The sequence below is a fragment of the Blastomyces dermatitidis genome, assembly GCF_000003525.1.
Source record: "Blastomyces dermatitidis ER-3 genomic scaffold supercont1.3, whole genome shotgun sequence".
NCBI lineage: Eukaryota > Fungi > Ascomycota > Eurotiomycetes > Onygenales > Ajellomycetaceae > Blastomyces > Blastomyces dermatitidis.
In genome coordinates, this window is record NW_025544776.1 from 4,040,337 (window position 1) to 4,058,702 (window position 18,366).

The 18,366-nt window shown below is 47.9% G+C and overlaps 5 protein-coding genes across 5 annotated transcripts; 2 read left to right on the forward strand and 3 right to left on the reverse strand.

Moving 5' to 3' along the window:
* Positions 1-16: 16 nt before the first annotated feature.
* BDCG_03118 (26S proteasome regulatory subunit N2) lies at positions 17-5,070 on the reverse strand. The gene is made up of 5 exons (XM_045418717.1): positions 4,286-5,070; positions 4,005-4,174; positions 3,406-3,935; positions 1,061-3,340; positions 17-975 (listed from the first exon to the last, which is right to left on the reverse strand). Exons 1-5 carry the CDS (start codon positions 4,423-4,425, stop codon positions 685-687), a joined length of 3,411 nt encoding a protein of 1,136 aa, XP_045275226.1. The 5' UTR covers positions 4,426-5,070; the 3' UTR covers positions 17-684.
* BDCG_03119 (PEP phosphonomutase) lies at positions 4,875-8,740 on the forward strand. Its single transcript, XM_045418718.1, has 3 exons — positions 4,875-7,552; positions 8,288-8,542; positions 8,625-8,740. Exon 1 carries the CDS (start codon positions 5,416-5,418, stop codon positions 6,214-6,216), a length of 801 nt encoding a protein of 266 aa, XP_045275227.1. The 5' UTR covers positions 4,875-5,415; the 3' UTR covers positions 6,217-7,552; positions 8,288-8,542; positions 8,625-8,740.
* On the reverse strand, positions 6,722-8,404 carry BDCG_03120 (uncharacterized protein; the record flags this gene model as incomplete). Its single annotated transcript, XM_045418719.1, has 6 exons — positions 6,722-7,219; positions 7,358-7,471; positions 7,536-7,630; positions 7,695-7,834; positions 7,930-8,156; positions 8,270-8,404. The coding sequence occupies 6 exons, from the start codon at positions 8,402-8,404 to the stop codon at positions 6,722-6,724; spliced, it is 1,209 nt and encodes a 402-aa protein (XP_045275228.1).
* An 836-nt stretch (positions 8,741-9,576) lies between the features above and the next one.
* Positions 9,577-14,922, forward strand: BDCG_03121 (glucose-methanol-choline oxidoreductase). Its single transcript, XM_045418720.1, has 3 exons — positions 9,577-10,154; positions 10,213-10,929; positions 10,989-14,922. Exons 1-3 carry the CDS (start codon positions 10,121-10,123, stop codon positions 11,933-11,935), a joined length of 1,698 nt encoding a protein of 565 aa, XP_045275229.1. The 5' UTR covers positions 9,577-10,120; the 3' UTR covers positions 11,936-14,922.
* Positions 12,448-17,310, reverse strand: BDCG_03122 (ABC bile acid transporter; the record flags this gene model as incomplete). The annotated part of the gene is made up of 3 exons (XM_045418721.1): positions 12,448-14,277; positions 14,344-16,917; positions 16,981-17,310. The coding sequence occupies 3 exons, from the start codon at positions 17,308-17,310 to the stop codon at positions 12,448-12,450; spliced, it is 4,734 nt and encodes a 1,577-aa protein (XP_045275230.1).
* Between the last annotated feature and the right edge of the window lie 1,056 nt (positions 17,311-18,366).

The following is an 18,366-nucleotide window of genomic DNA, read 5'->3' on the forward strand; positions in this document are numbered from 1 at the left end:
CAATCGGACACTAGATTGTGAGGACCGAGGTCCCAATAATCCCCAGAAAGAATGAAAGAATTCCGGTTTAGTGGATCGGTGCAATGAATGGCCTTACAGAGGCTTTTATGGGCATGTGAAACCATATGCAAATATTCAGGTTGGGATGGGAAGAGATGGTTTTCTTGTTGCCAACGGCGAAGCTATAGCTAGTAGGATTCGTTCATAATGATTTCAACTTGGGAAAGTCCTATGGGATTGAGCTTTGCGATGGTCTTGAAAACTATACAAGTTCTACTCTACTCCCCTGATCTTTCGTTAATGCCAAAACATGCTGTGTATTATTCTAGTAGAACATATATTTCTTTAATGCACTCCATATATATGCTACGAGGACGGAAATGCATAGGTATTGGGGGGGAAAACTCAAAAATAGAAATACATGTGAATGCTAGTTCCAAGGAGGGATCAACCAGGTATGAAAGCCTGTTAGCCCTAGTAGTAGTCGACAAAGAGAAAAGTCCAAAAGCAGGGGAAGAAACTAAGGGGCAACTTGCAACCAGAATATCTGGGGGATGTGGGGAGAGAAGAAACGCCCCCACCGCTTTCTGTGCTTCTCCGTTCTACCATTCTAGTGACCCGGAGAACATAGCAGAATTATTACATAGAAGCGAGGCACCACCCGCTCTCACTTCATGCAATCCCTTACTCCTCCGCGTTATCAGAATAATAGTCGAACTCGTTAGGCACTGGAGCTTCTTCAGCTCCCTCTTCATCCTCATCAACTGCGGTAAGAACACCAGCCGCCGCTGCCGCTCCACCAGATGGGCCAGTGACAACAACAGGTTGCTCCAGCGCGGTCATAGCAGCATTGATTCGATCCTGGATCGTCTCTCCGGCCGCTGTCTGTTTTGTCTCCCTACTAGCCCGGAGCTCGATGATCTCACGTGGCTCTGAGGGCGCCTTATCAAGAACGACAACGACTCCTCCGGTTGGCTAGGTTATTGACACAGAGCATTAGCATAACCACAAACTAAAACGAACGAACAATAAAAAAAAAATAAGGGCCATTTTTACTTACGCGCTTGACGGGCTCATATCGCGGATCGGGGAAGGTTAGGTATTTCAATTGCGCTGGAAGGACTCGAGACATATTCTCCAGCTCATAGCCTACTTTCTCCTTCTCCACTTTTCGCTTTGGCGCTTCAGCTGGGGTTTCCTCCTTCTCGCGATCCTTCCCTTCGTCCTCAGTTTTCACTGCGCTCTCATCGACATCCATCTTGTCGAGATGTTGTGTCGATACCTTAGGAGTCGTAGGGGTTTGGTCGATCTCCATGCTTTCCCGGCGCTGCTGCTTTTCTCTCCGCTGAGCACGTCGTTTAGCCTGAGCTGTGGTTGAAAGAACAGCGGTCTTAACTTTCTCAGGCGCTTCATCCGCTTTAACCTGCTGTTTAGGGGGGTAGTCGAAAAGGCTAGGTCGGGTATTGCTGTGGAACTTAAAGACAGGAACCTCCAGTTTCTGGTCGACTCCGATCACAGCCGTAGGCGTGAAACTCAACGAAAGGAAATGCGAAAGCGGGAACCAATACCAGTACTGTACGAAAACAGCCATTCCAACAATTCCAGGCATATTCAAGTTGCCAGTCTGCGTTTGTAAGCTGATAGTGCAATTACGCCCGCCTGCGTCGATGATTCCCAGGGCAAGCGCACACCCGAATTTAGCCATGGCATCTTCGTGCCTGTCCCCGATCATCTTCTGCATCGTCTTGCGGATGGCGCCAACCTTGGGGTTCATTGCCTCGTTTTGCTGAACAAGCACCATCGCCAAAGAAATCAGTGCGCCCTGTCGCACAAAGTCCGTTGGATCCTTTAACATTGGTTCTAGAAGATCTACGGCTTCGTCCAGCCCGGTTCCAGCGCAGGATATTCCGAGTGCCATAGCAGCGCCGTAACGGACATGCGGGTTGTAGGATTCAGAAAGAAGCTCCACCATGCGAGGAACACTCTGGTGCTTGCGGAAGAGAATGAATCCAAGACTCATCACAGCGACTCTCCGTACGTCATCGCTGACATCACTAACAGCAACATGTAAGAGTCGTCGGACTGCCTTATTGCTACCTGTCCCGCAGTAAGCGAGGGCAATGGCCATAATACCACCGTAGCGTAGCGTAGGATCAGGATCACCCAAGAGGCCATTGATCAATTCATCCGCAGCTTCCTGTCGCCCATACATGATAAGAGCCATTCCCATGGCAACTCCGCGGATGATCTTTTCATGTTGCGTATCATGGGCATATCGGATCATATCTTCCAAGGCCTTCATGTTGCCACTCCCAAGCATAACCAGACCCATCGCAAGACCCACAGCTTCTCCATTAAGAGCGGAATCAGTTTCAAGGACAACTTTGAGGTCATTGTAAATGCCTTCATCACCGGTAGCCATTCCCGCGACGCCAAGACCCAGTGCTCCACCGTGTTGGACTACTTCTTCCGTTGCTTTCGTAAAATGTTCCCGAATCAAATCGACAGCCCAGCCCTCGTGGTTGGCGTAAATTAGGCCAAAGGCATACAATGAACCGCCTTGGCTATACACTGATCCCGCGCCTCCGACTCCTGCAATATTCTCTTTGGGAAGGTATGGTGCTAAGAGTTTCTGTCCCTGTGTAAGGTTTCCTCGATGGATCACACCCAGAGCCGCTGTAGCGGTGAACTTGGACCAGTTAACGGCCTTGCCGAGCCATTCGAGGTTATCACGGAAGAACTTGTCGTGTGTTGTTCCTGCATGCATGAAGGCATTGGCTAGTGTGACGGCATTATGAAAAATGGAGTTACGAGCTTCCAAGCTGTCTTTTATCTTGTTGAGAACAGAAATATCGGCCTTGTTGTTTCGGTATAGGAATTCCAAATTTAGTTGGATCGAATTGACTCCGTCGATGATGTCGCAGATGGACTTGAAGGCCGCCCGCGCGTCCTCGGATAACTTGTCCTTCTCATTTCCGGCGCCTAAGCTCCGACTGTTTGAAGTATCGGGTGCACCCTCTTGATTTTGGAGTAGAGAATCCGTTTCCTTGGCTGCGCTGCCGTCATGTCCCATATTCTGAGATTCTGTCTCGCTCGATTCGGGGATAAGTTGGCTGATTTCTTGTCGGACCTTTCTCAAAAATTCCTGAGTGCTGTTGTCGTACAAGTCGAAGGAAATTTGATAGGCCACAGAAAGAGAACGCGGGTCTCCTTTTTCAACGAGCTGACGCAGTATATCCGAAGCCATTGAGTGTTCATTAAGGTAGACAACACATTTTGCGATGGAAAAATAATCAGGAGAAGGGATTTCGTTTAAGAGCTCGAGAATCAATTTAAGGATCTGTGAAAAATCGTATAGGTTAGCAGAAATAACTCCGGGACCCTTTGAATAGCGTAACAACATACCTCATTTCGAAAGGCCCTTTCTTGAACAACGCTCATACAGATATCCAAAACATATTCCATAAGTTCCTCACCACTCCGAGATGACTCCCCATTTTCCTTTTTCTCATCCTCACTCGCACGCAAGATAGCAGTACGAAGGACGTCGAGATTCTTTGCTTCAACGGCAATTCCAACGACCTGGCGGTAGCGTTTCTCGCGGAAACACTGCTCGAATAACCTTTCAATGACACCATGAAGTTGTTTCTGAACACCGCGCTGGATAACAAGTGGGAGTTCACTGGGATCCGCACCGATATCTTCGCCACCGGTTTCCAGTGAAACTGAGTCTTGCCGTGAAAGGAGTGATTTTGACGGTAGGGCAGACTGGGAGAATGGAGTGATGGGTGAGGTAAGTCCTGCGGAAGTGCTGGTAGCCCCATTTGCGGTTAGAGGGAATGACGTATTCAGACGAGGAACCTTGTTAGCAGCTTGGGCGGAGTTCTGAGGTTTCGGGCTAGCAGATATCGAGATAAACGTATCCACGCATTTCGCTGCAGGAATGATCGTTAGCACAACAATAGTTAAACATACAATAGGAGGGTCAAAAAAATGTAACCTACATATTATGGTCTCCTCAAACTCGCCACCATGGTCCAAATTTAACAGCTTTCCGGCGCCAAGGGCAAACACCATGCTCTCATTGTATTCCTGAAGATGGTAATATACCTTGGAGGCAACCAGAGCCGCCAGCTCACGTTCCGGGAAAGATTCATCTTCGTAGAGTGCCTCTCTGGTAAGATTCATAACCGTTAGCATTCATCTAGGAGGTAGAAGAACCATTCAAGGCTTCGAAATCATGCCTGTTGAACAGCACATATGAAATACGTGGTCTTGAACTTACATTTGGTCAATAGAATCCGCAATTTCAGTCCAGAGCAGGTCAACTTGGGCGTCCAAAGCTTTGAGCGCAAACATCTTCAGCTCAGGATCGGGCTCGGAGAGAAAGCCGACCAAGCCGTCAGCGGAAACAAGCCCAACCATAGTGTCTAGTGATGCTCCGTTTAAAGTATTTTGCCAGAGACGAGGCGCCTTGTTGAGAAATGCGTTGTGAAAGAGAGATCAAATTGGGACAACGACGGCGCCCAGTACTATGAGAGAACAGGTCAAAGGGAGAGACAAGGGTAAGCTGGCGTAAAGAGAAAAGGCAAAGCAAAGAACAAAATGCGGGTCCAGCAACAAAGGTTTGGGAGGAGGTGAGGCTATTTCGTGGTCGTGGGAAGGGAGGTGAAGATAGTGATTTTGGTGATGTTGAGGCGCAAGTCGTCGTCGTCTCGGTCCTACACGTCCTGGAAACGCAGCGAACGAAGTCGGAGCTGACCAATCCGGGTTAGGCTGTCGTGGTTCCCTATAGCTGGAGGGTCACGTGGACAGCTACCTGAGAAAAAGGACTCGTTACGTAAGCTTACAAGCCCCGTCCCTATATAATATTCTTTGTGAACTTCAATTATCCTACAAATATGCTGCAACCGAGCAGAAGAGAGGGTCTGAGTCTGCTGGGATAAAATGGTTAACTAAACTCTCCATCCTTAGCTATTCCAACTCTCTTGGTCGAGATTTCTTTGAAGGGGAAACGCGGCGAGATGAACAGGCTTCCCCGCACTTAAAAAACAGGATACCATACCCCCGCCGCCAGTCGAACAATTATTAATAATAATACGAGCCGTGTCAGCTCCAAGGGCGTGAAAAGCTGGTCTTATCCTGCAACTACTCGCCGCTGGGTACTGTACCATAGACAAATCCCGGAACTGCCCAGTCCTTTTGATTCTGATGTGTAAATATATCACAGGCAGCCTTTCCGTCGCTCCCCTTTTTGAAGCGGAAGCAGAATTTAAGTTATTAATAAATATCTCAGAACATCCGTTTCATCATTTTCCAGAAAAACAAGAGCAGTCTCATTTTCTTCACAACTGTCTTCCCTACGCCTTCAAACTGTAAACGAATCTATCTATCCTTCCTCATTGAACAGCAGCAATGGCTGCCTCTTCTCCAGATGGCAGGGCTCTTCGGCTCCGCAAACTCCATGTCCCTGGTACGCCTCTTGTTCTTGCAAATATTCATGATGCGCCAACCGCAGAATTCGTTGCCTCGAACCCTTCATGTCCTGCTCTAGCAACGGCGAGCTATTCCGTCGCGAAGGTTCATGGCCTCGAAGATGATGCGTTAGATCTGGACACGAATTTAGCTGCTGTTAGGCGGATTATCCCTGCTGCGCTCCGGCACAACAAACCCATCACCATTGACCTACAGGATGGTTATGGAGAACGGCTAGAGGAGGCCATTGAGGCCATCATCGAGGCCGGTGCGTCCGGATGTAATCTCGAAGATCATGATAACGAAACAGGCCAGCTCTTCACGTTTGACGTAGCCCTGGATCGTGTCCGTCGAGTGCTTTCCGCAGCAGCTAGAGCGGGTGTTCCAAATTTCGCGCTGAATGCGCGCACTGATGCCATCCTCTTGAACAATGATGTCGATGAAGCAATTCGGCGGGGCAAGGCGTTCCTGGATGCTGGCGCCACAACAGTATTCGTCTGGGGAGGCCAGAAGCGTGGTGGCCTCACCAAGGATGAGGTGGTCCGGATTTCAAAGGAGCTGGGCGGGCGGATTAATGTCATTGCTTGGCCGCGTGGGTTAAGCGTGCAGGAGTTGGCGGATATTGGTGTGGCAAGGATTAGTGTTGGCCCACGGTTATGGAGAAGTGCAAATGCGGGATTTGAAAAGGCGGCTGCGGACTTGCTTGGTGAATATGAGGCCATGAAATCGACGCGGAAGTAGGAGGATGAAGTCATTTTTTAAAGGCTTTTTTATGATTATATGTATGGCATTTTTGAGGCGTAGCGATTGTGACATCCAGGGGAATGTTCGTTAGAAATCCTACGCTATGAATTAATGTTGCCTAGGTTTCGTATCATTAAAGGATGCCTTGTGTTTTTGGCATTTCCCACTACACGTACTCCGTACATACATACAAATACACACGACTCTTATTCCTTACCACCAGGCACACAGCACGCAACCCAAGAAGGGGGAACGTATTTCTCTCGACATATCACGCTAATCGGCTACCATAACCCGTAGTGATGGTGGCCGGTATTACATGAAATGTGATAGGTATGAGTTGCAGTACACGATACGCAGCGCCTATGTGCCAGACGGGATGCCGAATTTGAACGTGGTGTCAAAATAGTTTCTCGAAAATTTACACCATGATGGACTTCGGCGGAATGACCATGGCCAAACTATGACCATGGAAAGAATCTTAACATTAAAGATATGTTCCTTAAACACGTTCAATTGCGCTCGATTGACCATTCCGCTTTTTATCCGGCAGTTCTCGTGAAAGGCTGTTGATTTCCTGTGTCTGGGTGCCCTGTCGCGCCCACTCAGGCTGGGCAGCTGAGGACTGCGCTCCATCTTCCTGCGTCCACGGATCGCTCCGAACTATAGTCTCTTGCACAACGGTTATTTCCTTCTGAGGCGCATTCGTCCCTGTGCTAAGAATGTACTCGTCGCTACCCCAGGCATTGGTGCCGGGAATGGAAAGTGGATGGTGGACTTTTTTGCGCCCTTCCCGTGCGGAGCTTTGTTTTGTTCTGCTACTCGTATGCCCATAGGGTTGTGATGGCCGATTAGCGGACGTGAGTAGGAAACTGAGTTTCGTGCCGCGGATGAGCATGAGCATCAGCGGGTGGATGATTGGGAGGTTGGAAACGACGATTGCGACGAATGTTTCTCGGCATGCCCATCTACTGCCCGAGACAGCGCCTTCAGGGCCAGACTAAAAGGTGTAAAAAAAGGGGGGGAGGTTAGGTCGTGGATCTACTTTATGATGGCGGCTAGTCTGAAATCTCTCCTTTCTCCTTGGTTTCCTTTCCCTTGTTTCCCCCCTTTTTCTGTGGCTATGTAGTGGACTTACAGAAAGAATCGTTACAGCCCGGATAACAGCTGCTACCATAATGAAACACGCTCCGCTGAACAGTCCCATCAATGTGATCTTTTTGCGCAAGCTGATGTTTACCTTCCATAGTAACTGTTGCGGAAAATAGTTAGAGAAGCAGGATTGATTTATTTTCCGCTGCGAGAGGTGGACTCACTGGAAGTGGAATGGAAAGTAGGTAAAAATCAGTAAGGACATTCGGAATGACGACAATGAGCACTGCAATTTTGGATATCGTTGGTTGGCAAATGTCTGTCATATCTCAAGTTAGTAAATTATTGGTCCCAAGGCCTCGTCGAAACGCTGAAAAACTCACTGCCGGGATCAGGGCTAATCTGCCAATATCTCTCAATTGGCCGGCATGGGAGGACAAGACATAAAGCGACCATAATGTACGTCGCCCCCAGGATAACATACGAGAGGCGCACCCGGTTGGGCAGGTCCATTAATCCACTCCTAAAAATGGGCATTGCATTGTTAGTATCACCATCGCCATCATGGTTTGACCTCTATTCATCCGCCCTAGATTCAATAATGAAAAGATCACGTACGTCAACCTGGAATAGAATATTGCAACACAGAATTTCACCAGCCACAGAATGAGGGCATAAAAGGACCAGCCTATAACTTGGATTTTAGACCCTGCGACTCTTTTCGCAAATTCAGCCGAATTAGGATCAAGAGCCGCCCGCTCCTCGGGAGTCATATAGCTGTTCGTGAGGCCATCGTATGATGCAACGACGATATGCGCAGCGACTGTTTCCAGCGTAAAAACAATCTAGCATTGAGAGACAAATAGTCAGCTCTGTCACTCCAATCATATTTCCACTTCCCATTGGTTTGGGTTTTGTGCTCAAGTTTGATCATCAAAAAAGATGGATAATAACTCACTCCGGCTAACGGCATCAGATAATCATCGAGCTGGAAATTCGAAGGTCCGACAATGGTCCATCGTGCGTACATACGCACAAGAATAACTACGATGCCGAGTGCAAGGAGAGTGAAACCTTCAACGTCCGCGGTCATTTTCGATTTTGCAGTTGGCAGCTCCAACGAAACGGGTCTCAGGCAAAAGCGAAATAGAGAACACTCGCTGACTTAAATGTGCCGATGAAAGCTCTGCTCATGGCGCATGGCATCGAGTTTTTTGAGAGTAAGAAGAAAGTTCGCTAATCTCTCCCCTCTTCTGGTGCTCGTAAAGTAAAGTTTTGATAAATCATCATGCTAAATTGGTGTCTGGGGTAAGGTCTTAGAGAGGCAAAGCGCAATACTTGCTTCATGTGTATACTTCCTGATCAACAAGGGGGGTTAACGATTTCTGGGTCTGATCAGCATTCGCCATGCCTACACAACGGATTTGAAACAAATCGCGGAAGGCTCCTTTTCAAACTAACGTTAATAATAAGCCCCTTTGATGGCGCGGCGCAAATTCTGAGAGCCCCAGCCAGCAATTCTTCACAGAATCCATCCAACTTGGGGCGTGTTCGCTTGCGCGTTTAACTTCGTGTATAAAAGACCCACTTACACGATCTTACACACCCTATTCAACATTGTATGCACAAAAAAGGCCTTGCATTCAGTCTGCCATTCCTCATAACCCTTTTTTGTCTCCACTTACACAGTATTAAACTTTAACAGTGTAATTAGACTGTATAGTGGGGGTTGTAACTGTCATAGGCCAGGTTGGGGAGTGTGTAAAGTTGTATATGCGCCCACATTGTTGATTATAATAATATGACTCCTGCCTCCTGCAGTATCACAGTTGATGTGGTTGGGGCAAAATAATGATGACTGGTTGCTGTAAGGAATAAACTGGTGTGCCTCAACCTAGAAACTGTTGACCTTCTCAAGATCATCAGGCTGGCCTTTGGACAAGGAGAGGTTGAATGATTTCTTCCGCCTCACAAGAAACGGGGGTGGAATGATTTGTCAGAGCAAGGTGCCCTGCCTTGCATACGCTGCAGTATAGACCGGGCATTCGTCAATTGCTCCCAATTGGCGTCTCTTTGCCCGTCTCGGCGTCTTAAAGGTGGCTGTGGTGGCTTGTGATAATGTAGTGATGGTGCATGCAATCATTCTAAGAAGCGCCGGAGTGGACAATTAGGGTTAGGGCTAGCTATAGCCTACCCCTACTCTCCACCGGGCTAGTATCCTCCATATTCGGTACAGACTCCATACACAATAATACGGACGTAGGAGCCCGAGGTGCAAATCCCAGCCACTATGCGATGATCTCTGTCGATGGATCCATCTATGTATTTACGAGGGTGAAGGATTATTGAGTTGTTCGAATAATAATAAACTGGCGGTGCAATAAATGCGATGTTTTGATCTTCTCATGGACGATTACTTTCTCCTATTCAAGCAGGGTGAGGAGAATGAGGGACTCCTCAGAACAAGTGATGCCACTCTGAAATGCCGTTCCTCAGGAAATCATAATAAGCGGAATCCCCCCTCGCATTCCGCCAACTCAATACCCACCCACAGGGGCCAGAACATCCCGTTTCCCCACATGAAATCTCAGTGCAGAGAACTAACTACTCAAGTCACTGCACCTAGAGGCTAGAGGACGCCATACTTCAGGCGGCGGGGTGAGCAGCAGTTGGTTATCAGTAGTGGCCAAACTTGCAGAGTCAAACATTCTTTATTACTATTACCCCGTCTGACGAGTAGAAGAGAAGATCAACAAAAAGAAAAGAAAACAGAAAAGAAAAGCGAAGCTGGGTGGCAGAAATTGAAATCATGGCATCCGTTTTTGACTTCATCGTCGTTGGCAGTAAGGTTACCAATCCAACCCTCTGGCTGCAGTTTGACCTAAAATCGAAGCACAATAGGTGGCCCTGCTGGCAGCGCTGTTGCTTCAGGACTTGCGGGCGCGCCTGCGAATCCCAAAGTCCTCCTGCTCGAAGCCGGCGAAGATATCGAGGATAGGAATCTGCGCGTCGACGGCCAGCGATGGTTGACCTTTCAGAACAAAAATATGAATTGGGGCTATAAGACTGTGCCTCAAGAATACTGTAACAACCGTGAACTCGATTACTCTCGTGGACGCGGGGTCGGCGGCTCCAGCACCATCAACTTCGGTGTGTACAGCGTTGGTGCCCGTGATGACTACAATGAGTGGGCAAGGATTGTAGGCGACGATTCCTTTAACTGGGAACACATACAGTCCCGTTTTAAGAAGCTAGAGACTTTCCACAGCGAGATTCCAGCCGGTATTGACAGCAAGTATGCTTCTCCCAACGCCGCTGACCATGGCACATCGGGTCCCCTCCACGTCGGGTTTGCTGCGGAATGGGAGAGAGATATCGTGCCCACTCTTGATATTTTTGAGCAGGCCGGATTTCCATTAAACCCAGACCACAACTCTGGTAACCCAATTGGGATGTCTGTGCTGATCAATTCGGCACATAAGGGTCTGCGATCCACCGCGAAGGATTTATTGTTACGACCGTCGGCAGTGAACCTAACAATTATCGCTAACTCACCCGTTCAACATGTCATTTTAGAGGGTAAAAAGGCTGTAGGTGTAGTGGCAAATGGCACCCGATGTAAGAAATGTTTAGTCCCCGAATAAGACACGAGCCCGCTCACTAACGGCTTATTTTAGATCTGGCGTCTAAGGAAGTCATTCTCTCGGCGGGCGCGCTAGACACGCCAAAGATTCTGATGCATTCAGGCATTGGCCCGAAGGAGCAGTTGGAAAAGTTCAACATTCCCGTCGTGCTTGATGCCCTTGCCGTCGGCCAAGGTCTTCGAGACCACTACTTCGTTCCACTCATTAACACCGTTGCGGGCACCAACAATGATCGTCGCGCTTTCTACGGTGATAAGAAAGTCATGGACGACGCCCTAGAGCAATGGAAGCGCGACGGCACAGGCCCATGGTCAAAGTTTGCCTGTGAATGTGGTGTGGGTTGGTTCAAAATCGACGGTCTCACGCAAACTAAGGAGTTCCAAGACCTCCCGACTACCGAGAAGGAATATCTTCAAAAGGAAACCGTCCCGCATTACGAAATCTTAACTCATTTCCCCATCCATTGGTTCGTCCCGGATTTCCCAGACTCGGCTCTCGACTATACATGTCTGCTTGTTTTCCTTTACAACGCCCAGGCCCGTGGCGAGGTTACATTGCAGTCTTCGGATCCGAATGAGCCTCTGCGCATGGACCCTAAATTTCTCTCCCATCCGTTCGATCGGCGTGCCGCCATTGATTCGCTCCGTGACGCACTCCGTGTTGCAGAGCATCCCGCTTATATTAAAGACAAGTTGGCCGAGTTAGCAGCGCCCAAGTCTGACTCTGACGAGGATCTGCTGGAATACTGGAAGCAGAACATCTCGTCTAGCTGGCATATGAAATGTACCGTGAAGATGGGCAAGGCTGGGGATGCTGATGCCGTTGTCGATTGCAATTATCGTCTGATGGGCATCGACGGTCTTCGCGTGGCGGATATGAGTGTTATCCCTGTGCTGGTGAGCGGGCATATTCAAGCCGCAGCATACGTGACTGGAGCTACTTGCGCGGAAAAGCTTATCAAGGAATATAATCTTGCATGAGAACCCATTGAGAACCATATGTATGTACCGGAAGGAGGTGAGCACCACCTTTTGTCCCTGTGGGTAGAGGGCTTGGTATCCAGGATATTCTTTGTACACAGGATCGAATCCAATGTACATTTTCTTTGAGCTGGAGTCCTAGATAAGTTTGCTGTTCACACTTCCATCATCGACGGCAATATACATTTTATATATAAAATGAATGACGGGAGCCGTAGAGCCTGTGAATAGCGCTATAAAACCCGTTACGAACGAATTGAAACAAAAACAATTTGATCAAGCCCTAGAGAAGTGGATGTGGCTCGGATGAAAAAACAAAACTATAATCATTTTTCAGTGCTCTCGCCTTCTGCACGCTCCGCTCCCTTTGTGTATATGGCGGCTACCTCGAACCTTTCAAATAATGATAATTTCAAGTGAGGTGATGACGTGCATCCATGTATACGGATTAGATGCACCGGACTAGGTTCTTAGAAGCCTTTCCCTCCCTTGCTCCAACCAATTTATTTTCATTATTCCCCCAAAATAATCTGCTTCAGAACCTCCCGTTCTCCACTTTCCTCCACCAATCCCCTAAACACTCCATTATCAATCTGCATCAAATCTTTGGGCGCCCCAAATTCCACCGCCTTGCCGGCATCCATGACCAAGATGCGGTCAAAATCGGCAATAGTACTCAGTCGATGTGCGATGACAAGCAATGTTGTTGAGTTGCGTCCAAACTCAGAACGGATGGAACGCTGGATTAATGTGTCAGTGGCCATATCAACAGCCGATGTTGCTTCGTCGAGGACCATGATTTTCGGTTGCGAAACAATGGCACGGGCTAGGCAGAGCAGTTGTCTCTGGCCTTGAGAAAGATTTAGCCCACCTTCGGAAATGGTGGAGTCTAAATTTCTGAAAATGTTCGCGTTAGCGTTGGCCGCAGCAGTAGAGCAGGATTCTCCACTGATCAGTGTTGGAGTAGTCGACCCTGTGCTTGTTTGGGGAGGTGAGGAGGATGAGCAGGGCTGGGTAGACGTGGCGCTTTCGACGAGCGAGCTGGGAACAAGGTGCACACGTTCTAAAGCGTCGCGTAACTGCGTGTCGCTGAATTCTTCAAACGGATCTAGGTTTGACCTTATGGTTCCGGAAAACAGAACAGGGTCCTGAGGTATGATGGCAAGGCGGCTTCTGAGATCATGGAGCTTGATCTTGGATACATCAATACCATCAACGTGAATAGTCCCCCCGCGAGCTTCCAGGAAACGGAAAAGTGCTAGAGTTAATGATGACTTCCCTGCCCCGGTACGGCCAACAACACCAACGCGCTGGTTTTTTTCTACCTTGAATGACAAACCCTTGAGGACTGGAGGCAAGTCGGGGGCATAGGCAACCACGAGATCTGACACTTCAAGTCGACCAGCGGTAGGCCAGCCAGCAGGTGCACTAAACCCGTCTTGAGGTTCGATATCGATCTCGGAATATTCAATCACCCTTTCCGTAGCGTTCATGTTCAGTTCTATGTTCGTATATTCACGCAACGCATATGCGATCGCATTAGTATATTGCATGGCAAAACTGAGGGCAAAGCCAGCCAGAGAGGCATCGATGCCTTTCATGGATACCACCAGCGCTGCAGTAATAACAGCAAAAATGGACCCAATAGTACTCATGCGGAAACCAAGCCATCTGTTGAAGAGCCATAAGTGCCAGTAGGCTTGAGCGTGACGATCAATCTTCGTGAACATTCGATTAATGTACGTTGGAACTTTTCCAAAGGCACGGATAGTTGTCAATCCGGTCAGGGCAGTTCCGAATTGTTCGTATACTGGGCTCTTTACTGTGCTCTCCAAGCGTTTGATCTCCCGAGCGCCATCGAGGTAGTAGAGTGAATAATACAAACTGATCGCAAGAAGAACCATGGCGAACAATATAAGAATAGGCGAGACGAGTAATCCGGCTGCCATAATTCCAAGTACTTGAAGGACGTGGTAAAGCATTGAACCAAAATCACTACCTAGCCGAGAATCGATCATGTTGAAATCCGCTGTGAAACGATTTAGGATCCGTCCAACAGGTATCGTGTCAAGCCAACGAAGTGGTGCTCTCAACACGGCATAGGTAAGCCGATCAAATAGGTTACGAGAGGCGTTAATAGAGGCATTGAAGAAAAGGCCGTATCTCAACGGGCCTAGAACACATGTTACAAGGGATAGCCCAACATATATCCCCAAATAATACAAAAGGGAAGCATTTGGCGATGCCGGTTCGCTCCTCTTCACGATATGCGTCATTACAGAGAGGTTTCCTTCCGTTGTGGAAGCGCTTGACGATCGAGTCCAAATGCTTATCCACCATGACTAGGAATAAGTTAGCAAAAGATACGTAAATTTCAAGGAATCAAATAAGTAGAGACTGCGACATACACGTCCAACTGTCATTATAATGTAAGCCAAAAATGCGAATGCAACGAAAAGCCAATACCATATGTTCCCTCCACTCTGAAAGTAGGTTTTATAATGAGCCATTTTAACGGAGCCGGTTTCACGCCATTCGTCTTGCTGGAACTTAGCCGGGACCTTATTGCTTTTAACAGCAGCGTCACTTGTCACTGCGTTGGTGTGTGCCTCCGATCCACGGGATAAAACTTTGTGTAGGCCATCTTCCCCTTCACCAAGTCCGTCTATATTTTCCTCAACTTCATCACTTTGTCTTGCTGCCTCATTAGCCTTGTCAGCTAGAATTTCTGTTAGCTCTCCAGTTCTCCTCAGCTCGTCCACAGTACCCGCGTGTCCAACGGTGTCATTTTGAAGATATACAGAGTAATCCGTTTCGCCAAGGCACAGTGCCACATGATGGGTAACGAGTATACGCGTCCTTCCTCGGCCAAGTTCTCCTGTTAGGGCATGTACATGGAGATGCCGGCCTGTGTGGGCATCCAACGCACTAAACAAGTCATCCATGATAAGAATACCGGCGCGAGAATAAAGGGCGCGTGCAAATGATATCCGCCATTTCTGGCCTCCACTGAGATTTATCCCATTGGCGCCAATGTCAGTGAGTTCCCCATCAGGTAACATATCAAGATCTTTCTCCAAAGCGCACGCGAATAAAACTTTATGATATCGCTCTGAGTCAAGCGGAAGTCCAAAAAGAATATTATCCTTAATTGTCGCATTTTCGATCCACGGTATTTGAGCCACGTAGGCAATTGCTGAGTCGATAATCCAGTTCTCTTTGTTCGCGTTGTCGTTAAATCTATCTTCAAGGGGCGGAGCTTCTGGGACGCGAACGGCGCCACTCAGTATGTCAGATTCGCCCAGGATAGACGCGATGAGCAAGCTTTTACCAGAGCCCGTTTTACCAGAAATAACACTGAGGCCTTTGGGTGGGAAGCTTAAGCTGATATCTTGGAGGCTGAATCTGCCATCGGTTTCGTCGGCATCTTCTACCGGCCAAGCAATGGTGGCCTTCTCAAAGCAAATATGATCGGAGGGAAGTGTATTGTGGCCTTTCTCAGCAGAGGTCAAGAATTTTTCAATTCTTCCAGCGCTCACCCAAGCCTCGATGAAATCCGTTATTAGCTCAGGGAGTATGGCAAGCGTCAGCTCCAGGGACGAGAAGATGGACACGGTGGTGAAGGCAACCGATGCGGCTAATTCGCCATTTAACTTATAATAAACTCCTAGGGAAACGGCGGAAAGCATCACTGGACCCATGATCCAAATACCGATGAGGACGATGTCATAGCGAAACACCGCCCACTGTGCATTTAGTTCTGCCTTCCGTATATCTCCAATTTTACGTTGCCATTGGTTCTCAAGTGCCGAGAACTTAATTTGACGGATTCCCTGGAGAACTTCGGTTATGACGACCATTTTTTGGTCACGGAATTTCATCAAAGAAATTTGGCTACCTGAATATTTGCTTGCGACGAAAATGTTGACTGGAGTCACCACAACAGAGACCAGAAGCCCTGAGCAAAGACTTTTCCAACCTATCAGCAGCCCCAAAATTGTAAAGGCGACGGTAAGTTTAATAGTGGTCGAGGGAATGAAATAATTGTAAGCGGCAAAATCGGAAATTCGTTTTGCGTCAACAGCAACAAGGTTGATAGTGCCTTGGTTAGTCTTCTGGTTATCATCTTCAGCATCAGCGTCATCTTTCAATGTCTGATTGCCGTTTTGGTTTGAGCCCTGATCGTCCGGGCTGCTCGAGGCTTGTGAGCCTTTCACGTTCTTCCGACGCATAGATTTCGTAAATACTACAGCGGCTACTTGTTCATAGACAGGGATGCACAGCTTCGCGAACGAGACCCAATAAAGCCAGGACTCAATTGTGGAAAAAACCAATGTCGACATCCCTAGCGCAAAAACCAACCACCAAGCTTCGGACGAATTCCACTCGCCACGACTACGTGCCTCTAGCGCACGAAGAATTTGAAGTAGGCAAATCTGGGGGGCAAAGCTCAGGAGAGCGGATATAACGACCAACACAAATTGTACAAGCAGAGGTGAAAGATAAACGCGTATCAACACCTTCCAGAGACGGGGGGACTTGTTCTTTGTCTTATCAAACGCTTCGAGAAGAGATTTGGCGCGAGTTGGATAATCTAGCTGAGGAAGATATTCAACATCTAGTGTTTTAGTTCGCCGTATCTCTTTGAGCAATCCACTTGGCCAGCTAAAAGTTAAACGGCCAATCCAAGATGTTGTATACTGGGCATCCACAACTTTTCCATTTCTGAAAACATCTGGCCGACGGGGGAGAAGGACGGAGACGCAAGCACAGATGAAGGCAATCACAAGCTGCACCAATACCAGAGCGCCGCGGGCGTCGCTCAGATCGAGAGAATTGGAGTTGGGATAAATAAAAAAGGTCTGTATAGTGATAAGTACTATATAGAGGAGGGTTGACGTCGATATATAGAGCCCGATAGTAAACTTTTTGGTTGGAGATGGCTCAACAAGAAGTGCAATGGAATTCAGTACGACCAAAACCTAGAACACCAAGTCAGTGTGGGACGTGTCGAAGAATGACTGGAAAATATAAGGCATTCATACCCATATAGAAAGCTGAAGCCATGGCTCAATCGTGCGTAAACGGTCCTCCGAAATAGTTGACAAGACAGCCTGTGCCAAAGATACTAGGAGGCCAATAATCGAAAAACATATGATCGACACATAGTACGCTTTCTGTGAAAATCTTTGGATGGACTCTTCCGTAGCAGCTCCATCTCGATCCTGATATATTTCCTGGAGAGCGATATATCCGACTCGACTTCGAAGAGATAACCGGGATAATATTGCCAACAGGCCAGAAATTGTACAGAGAGCAACGACAATAAGGCCAGAAGTTCCTATAAGAAGAGAAGCAGTGTGCTCCTCGATCATGATGGCCAGTATGATTTATTAAGGAAGCCGGCCCTTTTCTTTCACCGATGCCCCTTTCTCAGTCAATTTACTCTCCTATAATACCACTATGGTTTAACGAAAGCCGTAATCAAAATTTACACAATCAAACAGATGGAAAGAGCATTGGGCCGGCGTGCCTCGAATATTCGTCGAGAAAATTCTGGCAGCAATTAAAAAAAAAAAAAAAAAAAAAAAAAAAAAAAAAAAAAAAAAAAGAAAGAGATGTTATGTGAATGTACCTGCAGATGCGAGAAGTTTTTATAGCAACCAGCAGCGAGCGTCGCAGGCAAAGTGGAGCCTTACAACTAGTTATGGGGTTCTGCGTGCCAGGAGAATGGCAGTGGTGGGGGCTCGAGAATTTTGCCGGGGGGATGGGATGGAGAAGCCGACAGCAAGGCTAACTAAGTAAGATATGTACGGACATATACTGTACAAAATCAGTACCGAGTGGCGCCGGTTACTGGCAATACCTCGTTGAAAGAGAGAAAAGAAACATAGGTGAACGAGAGCTACCCGTTGAACAGAAATTAAACCGAGTCACTGGTTCCTCTTTCATGAATGTATTTTTCACTCCTTGAAGTGTTGGCGATGGGTAGTTATAATCCATTATTCGTAGGGGGGTGAAGTTTCCCAACCTTGTGTGGGTCACTTGGAGGCCCTAACATCGGTCCCTTTAACTAACTTAGCTTAACCAGGCATGGCTATTCCCGGAACTGGCGCTGCACCACACCACCCGCACACGAGCTCGTGTTTATCCAACATCTTGGAGGCGACCCCGGACGGGCCGATAGCAGCTGATTGATCGTTGCCCAGTAAATTTGTCCGCTTTCGCTGTCGCGATTTGAAAAATGGTGGTTTTGTTTCCCACAGACGCCGCGATTTTTCGGGTTGCCAGGATAATTGCGGATTCCTTGCCAACAGTTGTTATTCGGACGGCGTAGACCGGACCGAACCGTCTTTTCTCAGGCTTGAATCACTGTGATCTCTTCACCCATACTGAAGTCAGGGGTTAGTAGCTTGTGTTGGAACATCTTC

Excerpts from the sequence above, each read along its gene's own strand:
- BDCG_03121 (XM_045418720.1), top strand. The coding sequence starts at position 10,121 with ATGGCATCCGTTTTTGACTTCATCGTCGTTGGCA. Across the intron at positions 10,155-10,212 it reads TGACTTCATCGTCGTTGGCA|GTGGCCCTGCTGGCAGCGCT; the intron begins GTAAGGTTACCA and ends GAAGCACAATAG. Across the intron at positions 10,930-10,988 it reads AGTGGCAAATGGCACCCGAT|ATCTGGCGTCTAAGGAAGTC; the intron begins GTAAGAAATGTT and ends GGCTTATTTTAG.
- BDCG_03119 (XM_045418718.1), top strand. The coding sequence starts at position 5,416 with ATGGCTGCCTCTTCTCCAGATGGCAGGGCTCTTCGGCTCCGCAAACTC.
- BDCG_03118 (XM_045418717.1), bottom strand. The coding sequence starts at position 4,425 with ATGGTTGGGCTTGTTTCCGCTGACGGCTTGGTCGGCTTTCTCTCCGAG. Across the intron at positions 4,175-4,285 it reads GCGGATTCTATTGACCAAAT|AGAGGCACTCTACGAAGATG; the intron begins GTAAGTTCAAGA and ends GAATCTTACCAG. Across the intron at positions 3,936-4,004 it reads GTTTGAGGAGACCATAATAT|CGAAATGCGTGGATACGTTT; the intron begins GTAGGTTACATT and ends TCATTCCTGCAG.